The following is a 9093-nucleotide window of genomic DNA, read 5'->3' as shown; positions in this document are numbered from 1 at the left end:
TTTAGATTGGACGTGAGGAAAAATGTCTTTACTGCAAGAGTGGTTAAACATTGGACCCGGCTGCCCAGGGAAGTGGTTGAGTCCCCATCCCTGGAAGTATTTAAAAGACATGTAGATGCGGCACTTAGGGACATGGTTTAGTGGGCATGGTGGTGTTGGGTTGACGGTTGGACTCGATGATCTTGGAGGTCTCTTCCAACCTTAATCATTCTATGATTCTATGAAGAGCATGTTACAGACTTCTCTACAGAGTTAATGCGTGTTTTGATTATTTGAGTGTTGCCTCCAACTTCTGTTCTACTCATACACAAGAAGTTTCCATTTGAGTTTAGTAATTTTCAACAAAAGCGGGTCTGCTTGTTGGGGGGAGAGAAAAGGAAGAGAGAAGTGTTAATTCAAATCAGTACACCTGATGTTTACTATAGTATTTGAATGCTGCCATTTTCAAACAAAAGAGCTCAGAGATAAGTTACTGTAAGATAGCCAAGAGGTACATTTCGAGAAGAGGTATTTTTAGACTATTCTGATTTCCTGTGAAGGTGCAGTTTAGATCTAGTCACTCATTAATTGGGTTATACTCAAGTCTTATTCCACACCACCTCTTTTAGTCTTTTTTTGTTTGGAAACAGCTTGTTGCCTAAGAGGAGTAGAATTTGAGTTCTGATATTTCAGGTCGATCCTGCAGTGAAGAAAAAAATGTAGGTAACTAATGGTGTGAATTGCATGAGTATGGGGGGGGGGGGGTTAATGCTTTTGGAATGAGAATTAATGGAAGACATTGTTTGGCTGTTTTTTAGGTTTTTGAGTTTGGGGGTTTTTTTAAAGATAGAAGCATAATTCAAAGCTAAGAGACAAAAAAAAAGGGAAGATGAAAGAAGGGAAGGCTGGTGGTGGGAAGATATAGCGCAAGTGTCATTTATATATAGCATAAATAGGCTCATTTTTTAACCAGCACTGTTAATTGCAAAGTCCACTATATAAAGAATGGTTCAGCAATTTAAGCACTCAGAAAATGGAGGAACTGGCTGTTGGACCTTCCTCAGAAGGATTCAAATTCATAATTCACTCACTCAAGGAGTGTGTTCCAGCTGCCCTACAGAACCAGGTGCTTCCCCTCCCCTCCATCACCACCAGAGGTGGGCCATCAGGAAACCAGGACTGCAAGAATCATGCTAGAAGGACAAGCAAGGAAAAGCCCAGCTATGAATTGCGCACTCAGTTGTGAAGAGGCAGACTTGGGCTCCACGCTCTGGTCGCAGGATGTTTTTCACATTTTACAGCAAAGTCTTGAAGTCAAAGGAAAAGTGTCAGTGGGGAAGGGAGTGAGAAAGATAAGTATCTTTAGAAGTAACCCAGGAAATAGGAATGACACTAAGTCACTCCCTCTTCCCAGCTGAATATTTTAACTTCTAAGTTACAGGGTTAGGCTGCTTCTCACTCGCCTCTATTCCAACTATGTCCCATTTAAGGCACCTTTCTGGACTCCACCCAGAGACTTGAAACGATGGCAGGAATTGCCATCAATTAGGATATCTGTCAAGCAGGGTGAGTAGGAGTGTGTCCCTTCTTAAATGCCGGGAGATATGTGAAGGTTACCAGGTCAGCATTTTCTCAGATATTTATGGATTAAAAACTGAGCCATGGCCAAGTGAAGTGAGACGATGGAGTGTCAAGGACAAGTACGCCTTGTAAGCTTGCTCTCCTCCTGTTGTCTCACAGATAAAATTATTCTGGGGTGAATTTATATAATGCAACTGTGGTAAAGTAATTTAGTATCCCAAGAAATGAAGGTGGGAGTGGCAGCATCTGATCTCAGAAAAGTTTAGCCAAGGAGAGTTAAAGTTAATGATCAAGAGAAATCATGAGAGGAAAGAAGAGAGACATCTAACGATGCAGGTGGGATGGAGAACTGATTGCATAAAGACACCAGAGGAAAGATCAGATTGGGTGAGGACCTACCTGTAAGCTGAGAACCCGTAGTAATGGGAATCATGAACAAGAATAAGGAGTTTTAATCTGGAGAACTTGTGACAAGCCAATTAAGAAGGAAAGGGGAAGACACCAAATATAAAGAGCTCAGACTGGAACTTGCAGAGAAACTGAACTGGAATAAGAACCCCGAGACACAGAGGTTGAGACTGGGTAGGTGAAGTTAATGAAACGGGAATGGGGAAGGCGGTAGAGGAAAAGGGTGAGAACAAGGAAGGCACAGGCTCAGGGTGATCGAGCAGGTAAGTCTCCGTGCAGCAGATTCAGCACCCTTCACCTTCAGAACGCATGGAATTTAACATGCCAAAACCTGGTGTCAGATGAAACTGTAAAGATATCCCATTTTCCATTCATGTCTCCTCATCCTCTTAACCTAGTGTTTCTAGACATGGAAGAGAACCACCTGCTATTGCTAGCAACACAGTTACTCTGTTAGCTAAGTGGAATGTATTTCTGCATCTAGATCTAAAGATTCTCCCCTACCAACTAATTTTGCATATATTGACCCAATGTCCCAGAACTCAATTTATTTTCATAATTCAAAAGCTAAAGAAATGACATGCAGACTCGCTCCTCCCCGCCCTGAATCTTGCATGAAGAGAGTATCAATATTAGAGAGCCAAGCTTGCAGAAGCATAGAAATGCATGTGCAAGCTTCACCTCAGTCCTCATCTACTACGGAATACATAATGACAGTCATCAATATTTCAGTCCTTAATAGTTCTGTCTTTAATATTTATTCTTCTAGATATTTCTTTCCCCAACAATCATGCTTCATTGCATAGGATAAACTTGAGCTCTTTGTTCAAGTCAGAATTACACAATAGGAAAGGGAAATGCATTAAAGAAAGTCTCCAGATTAAGGCACTTGAACAGTGCTTTGTAGAACAGCAATCTATACCAATCCCTATCAGCCATCTTCTTGTGCAATGTCAGCTTTCCAGAGAAGGTCATCAGTCTGGGGTACTTTAAAAAAAGTATTTGAAAGCAAAATAACAAGCATTAGTTCCAGTAAGCAAATAATTATTTTTGAGTATTGCAGTCATGCCCAAAGCTCCACTTTGCCTCGCTGAACAGGTAGCAAAGCAAAATCGGTCGCTGAGCTCTCTTGAAAAAGCAGAAGCCCAAAAGCCTGGCTTTACATGGACCACGACTCAGCTGAGATTTTAAACAAAAATATTATGAAAAATAAAATAATTTTTTAAAAACCCTCTTCTTTCGCATTCAGCTGTAGAACGTAACTAGACCCCATCCCAAAACAACACACGCACTTGCCCTAAATCCTTGTCTGCTCCTGGTGACCCCTAAAAAGAAGATTACTCGTGATGCTTTAGGATTTTGAAAGATGTGCAGCCCTGAACTTGCTTAAGAGAAAAAGCTGCCAACAATACCCTGAAGGTATTTGAAGATTAGGTTTGAGGCTGTCTAGACAGAAACCAAGCTTGTAATAACCAATTCTCCCTAACTGACACCCCGCAAACAAACCTCTCCTGAATAGCTTGATCATAGTCACGGCTTCATTCCCTGGAACCAGTCGCAGGCAAATAGCCAGAGGCCAGATGCCAGGCACTGGTAGGAAACTGCCAGGACCAGAGTATGCCGGTACAGCAGATACCTACTGCATAGCTGGAATACTACAACAGCGCTATCTGTTGTATTTTCTGTACAAGTGCCATGAACACAATTCTTCAGAAAAAATGGATGAGAAGATAGCTTATTGTCAGCAAGACACCTTGTTCCTTATAATTCATAATATTCCTAAGTGCAACAAGGAAATATAGTGAAATAAGAAACATTTTACCTTCCTGTCTTTCCAATTCTCTTATCAGTTCATTTTGTAGATGATTATGTTGTGATGTTGTCAAATCCATACTATGCCACAAAACCTGGGACAGAGAAACACAAGCCTGCCTGAATGAAATGACTTTATTTCTTTTTCCCCACATAACACTTCACAAAAAAAAAATTTACGTATATTATGCTATAATTTACTTCTATTGATAATAAAGACATGTAGACACATAAATATCAATATTCAAAGCATAAAAGAACCAGAAGCATCAAACTAGTTCAACTGTTGTACTCTTAAAGGGGGGAAAAAAACAAGTAGATTAAAAACAAACAAACAAAAAAGAGCTTTGAAAAACTTTTAAAACTATTTTATGAAATTTTAAAGATTAGAATCAATTCAAATCAGAGATGGTAGGCTTATAAATGATTGAAAGGAAAGGTAGCAACAAATGTCTGAAAGAGAAGAAAAATTGCACCAAAAGGATCTAACCTCGTTTGAATTAATTGGCTTAGAAGGGAAGGAAACGACCTATTAGTAAAAGTTGCACATAAGAATAAGTAGGAAGCAAGATCTATAGCCAACATGAAGAACAGAATGTGTATGTGCATGTATAAACAGACACAGAACATGCAGACTCAGGAGAAAAAAGTAATAGGAAAAATATGACAGAGGACAAAACAATTTTCAGCTGTCTGCAGAAAAGCAGACAGACAACCAATAGTCTCCAATTCTTGATATTTTACAATCAGAAAAACACTGAGTTCACAGAAAAGAAAAAAAAAATCAGTGCTCTGGTAATTTTTAAAGCTCTTGCACTGTTCTATGGAAATCTGAGTGATTTTTGCAGGAATGGTTACAGGCAGCATACAGTTAACAATCTACAGATGTCTAAACACCCAATAGGGATGCAATTAAGTAAGGCAATGGGTGAAGGAGTATCTCTATCCAGTTAAAAAAAAAAAAAAGCAATCAAAGTAAAAACATACGCTGACTATCGAGAAAACTTCCTCACAGTGCAAAGCCTCAGGCAAGTTTTCCTCTCAAAACTTCAGACGAAAGAGGACAGTACAGAACAGCCCTGTCTTGTTAGAGAGGGTGTACCGTACTCTCTTGACTTCACCCTACAAAAGACACACAGGTTTAATGTTTAACGTTACTGCCGCAGTGCCAGCAGCCATTAACCTATTTGAAGGTGAAAAATAAGTTAGGGGGCTTCTACACATTACCATAACACATCCAACAAAAACACTGCTATTATATTTATGTCTAGCTATGAACGTAGCAACAGTAACATCATTACTTGGGGGACAGAAAAGAGATTAAATGGGATTCAAAGTCTTTGTATGCATCTGCAGAATAACAAGTAGCATTAGAAACTACTGGGACATTAAGCAGTAAACGTTACACACACCCGTCAGCTTGTCATCTACCTCAGAAGTATAAAAAAGACAAATTTTCTTCCCGTTAGAAGATAAAAATAACAGGTTAATAATCAGTCCTTTTGCATTCTGAAGGACAAGCAACGTTGCACTATAAAGTCACCCTAAAAGGAAAAACCTTTGTATTTTGTGGTCCTCTACGTTTTCTTTTTCCTTCTAAAAATATCCTTTGAGGTACACTGAACTGCACAACCACCTGTCTGACTTTAACATACGAATTCAGGCGTACTACAGGCGACTAAACAGTGCAGACCAGCTCGGTTGCCGCGTTATGCTGTTTGAAGTAAATGATACGAAGTAAGTCACAGTAAAAGGCGCAGGCAAGTGGAATACCACTGGCATCCGCTGTGTTCCAGACGGTATTACCCGAATCTCTTGCAGCTTTCCGAAGATCTAACAGAAAAGTCCTTTCCTGCCCGGTCGTCTCCCTCCCAGGCAGTCGCAGGCAGAACCGTGCTCTGAAGCGTGTGTCACGCGTTGACAGCGTCCCCGTGCCAGCAGCAATAATAAATCCCGACAGCTGCAGCACGGACACGAAGCGGGCACCGCGCACCGCATCCCCTGCGTAAGGGAGCAGATTTCGCAACAGCAGGAAGCACCCAGTCAAGGGAGCTCCAACCAACAAAGTAACCAACTTCGGAGGTTTTTTTACAAAAATAAGATAGCGGCAGGGCATTAACTCGCTGTTACTAAAAAGTAACCGAAGAGCTAAATATCGTTCTTCAGAGTCAAAGGGGACTTCCAAGCACCCAGCGCAACTGCATTTGTGGCAGGGGTGCATTTGTGGCAGGGGTATCTAAACGCGTGCTCACGTTGGAATGCAGAACTGTAACAAGGTACACAACCCCCAAAATCCTAGCCCACTTCACCCCACGAGACAGCTGTCAACATGCAGAATTATACACATATCACTCCTCCTTTGTATGTACGAGAGCTACATTCGCTCACCAGATCGCAACCACTTACCGCCACGGGAACAAACACAGGTATCTTTAAGGCTTCTCTCATTTAGACTGTAATCAATTCAGGACAGGAACTGTCTCTTACTTTGGACAGTTCTTAGCAAAATTAGGCTTCAAACTCAACTGGGGTTTCTAGGTGCCATTGAAAAATAATAAATTATTGCACAAAAAGACTAAACAAGCCCTACAGAGAACTGAAGGTCTCTGTACTTTACCATACTTGGTAGAAGAAATTAATAGGAGCTCTTCTACATTTAGAAACTATCAAACAAATCACCAAGACCTGATCTACGCTTTTAAAGCAAAATTCAGTAATACGAATGAGTGATTTACAAAACACTGCTGTAAACTGGCTGTCCAGGCTGAGAAGTTGCTTAATATGATAATCTTTTACAAAAGTAATGTCAAAAGGGATACTGTTTGCCCAGTAAACGCTGTACACGAAGTACTAGACTCTCTGCAGCTGTAAGGGCCAAATCCTACCCAGTTCACCTCAGCCCTTTAGGGGAGGCTAACATTTCACACAAAACTTCATTGTATGGACTTGGACTTTCAAGTAATGAAACAGTGAGAAATTAAGTAGAAATACTAAATGAGAAGACAAAAGAAGCGAGAGGACTAAAACGTAATGTAAGAACACAAGTACGACTGGCAGCATTCAGTGCTTTTCTGTCTTAATCCACAGGAGCTATAAATAAATTCTACAATCATTCAGAGAGACAGGTGAGGTGGGGGGAAGCCTGAGCCTAACACGTTGTTTCTCTCACAAATTAATCCGACATGAGTGCTGCAACCAGTGGGTACCTCTGAACATCACTTCTGCAGACAAGTTGTCTTTGGACACGGTCATGAAACTCCAAACCTAGAAAGATGACGTTTGCATTCAGAACACAAATTACGGCACCTCAGACTATGTAAGGACTTACTGTGCTGTATGATTTTCCATGAGATTTTTACGAGTGTACATTGTCTCATGAACGGTTCGATAAGCAACATCGCTGCGAGCACAAAACTTTCAAGACAGGCATAACGAAGGGAGTAAGGAAAACAACACTATTTGAGCTGATTTTCCTTCTCTCAGCACCTAGAAATAATCCAAGTTGCTTTCAAAATTTCATTTAAGTTTGAAGTTAAGGAAGCAACAGATTGCATGTGATTTTTAACAGCTCTCTCACCTCAGTCAGAATGCAAATGAATGGGCGTCATGTTTTGGCTCAATTTTAAAATCTCGAAACAGAAAACTTATATCAAGTCAAATGTAGTTTATGTACTTTATGTAAGTACTTTTTAAGTACTTTATGAGTAAATGTGCTAAAATTATTTTTTTCACCGTTTAAAATCCCTCCTATTTAAGTTCTGGACACAAAATGCACGAGAAATACATGACAAATAGGGATAATTTATTATTTATCAAAAATTCATTAGAATATTTACAAAGCTTAAGTCGTAAAAACCCACGCGCACACAGTCTCTCTTTTTTAAGACTTTTTTTCTTTAAGACTTTTTCTTCCCCTCTTGCTCTGCGATCTCTTTTTTCTGCCCTCAAACACAGGTTTGGCAGTCACCATGACTATGCTTCCCCGTTCTTCATCCTCACCACTTGAGCTGCTGCACCCCTTTTTCTCTTTATGGTCTGCTGTCTCCACTGCAGAGACATTTCTCCTCTTTTTGCTCTTGCCTAAATCTCTGCTTTCCAATTCCTCTACTGAGGAGTCACTGGAAGTTTCTGAAAGATGCAAATTCCCAACAAAGCCACCTCCATATAAATGTTCTTTTCTGGAATCTGAGTATTTTCTTCTCTTTCCACTTTGGACTTCTGTTGCCACAGCTTGACGATTTGCGCAGCCTGTAGTACCTTCCCCTTTCCTCTCCTCGTGCTGTTTAAGTTCCATCTCCGTAACAGCAGTGGCCTCCCGAGTTTCATCGGCGGCTTCTTTCTCCTTCCTCTTCAGGCAAGTCACAGCTCTGCGCAGCCTCTGACTTTTAATAGCTTGCTTTTCATGCTGTGCTAGTCTGAAGAACGAATCAATTCGAAGCTGAGTCTATCAAAAATAAAGCAGAGAAACACCTCTGGATGTTTTTGTGATGGGAATTCAGTTGTTAGTTATACTATAAAGCATCCCAAATTAAAGCAGGACAGAGGACTAATGAAATTAATATGCATGCTAATAGAGGTGAATAAGATGCATTATTATAGTAATACCTATACTTTATTATAAATTACACAACAAGAACCTTTACAGAAACTAAATAATAAGCAAACTCCAGTGAAATTTTATAAACATTGTGCTGCTGACGATTAGACATATGTTGCTATTTCCAACCCTAACACAGAGAATCTCCGTAGTGCTCTTAAGTATGTCTTTACAAACACATCCTTAGCTGCAAGCTGTTAAAACAACAGAATGTTTACTAAGCAAATGTTGTAAGTGCACTTTACATTTGCATATGCTAGTGCAACAAAACGCGGTCGTTTGACTCAAGTTCATTGTAACGCATGCTGCTACAGTATAAAGATTTAAGAGTAGAACTAGAAGTAGTCGCACACAATGGGTCTGTGTTATCCAACCAGAGGCTTGCTGCATAGACGAAGCTAGTTCTCTATATTCTCCCTAAAAGTGTCTGAGAGAGACAGACGCTTCCAAAGGATGTTCCAGTCAACCTGAAAGTATATGGATTTAACTACGGGTTTTGGTACCTTTCACTCCTCTGAGTGATAAAGAGAACCTAGAACACTGGTTTAGACTACGCATCTATCTTGCTTATGGCAAAAGGAGAAAAGAATCTGACCTTACGTGATCAGTTTTACAACTGACTTTCACAGTATCACAGCATGCACCGCTATTCACTTTTAAGTTTTATTAAAGTTGACAGAACATTTATTTGGACATTAGAGTAATATTATTAACGG

At 40.1% G+C, this 9093-nt stretch overlaps 2 protein-coding genes across 7 annotated transcripts in view; both read right to left on the bottom strand.

The window, feature by feature from the left end:
* LOC103924767 (protein-lysine methyltransferase METTL21E-like) overlaps positions 1–5706 on the bottom strand; it is a 20709-nt gene extending 15003 nt beyond the window's left edge. Inside the window, exons 1-3 of one of the 6 annotated variants that reach the window (XM_009333346.1) lie at positions 5554–5706; positions 4768–4902; positions 3791–3875 (exon numbers count right to left, since the gene is read on the bottom strand). In XM_009333346.1, the coding sequence (XP_009331621.1) occupies positions 3791–3860 (70 nt within the window). In that variant the 5' untranslated portion in view covers positions 3861–3875; positions 4768–4902; positions 5554–5706. Of the gene's footprint in view, positions 1–3790; positions 3876–4767; positions 4903–5553 lie in introns of those variants that run through there. The other 5 variants (XM_009333348.1, XM_009333347.1, XM_009333345.1 and 2 more) reach the window with 5 other exon arrangements.
* A 1856-nt stretch (positions 5707–7562) lies between these two features.
* LOC103924763 (DNA repair protein complementing XP-G cells-like) overlaps positions 7563–9093 on the bottom strand; it is a 15302-nt gene continuing 13771 nt past the window's right edge. The window contains exon 16 of the mRNA XM_009333343.1: positions 7563–8224. Within this exon, the coding sequence (XP_009331618.1) occupies positions 7661–8224 (564 nt within the window). The 3' untranslated portion in view covers positions 7563–7660. The remainder of the gene's footprint in view (positions 8225–9093) is intronic.

Source organism: Pygoscelis adeliae, unplaced genomic scaffold, assembly GCF_000699105.1.
Source record: "Pygoscelis adeliae isolate BGI_AS28 unplaced genomic scaffold, ASM69910v1 Scaffold48, whole genome shotgun sequence".
In the NCBI taxonomy this organism is placed as follows: domain Eukaryota; kingdom Metazoa; phylum Chordata; class Aves; order Sphenisciformes; family Spheniscidae; genus Pygoscelis; species Pygoscelis adeliae.
This window is presented reverse-complemented; position numbering and strand designations above follow the sequence as displayed.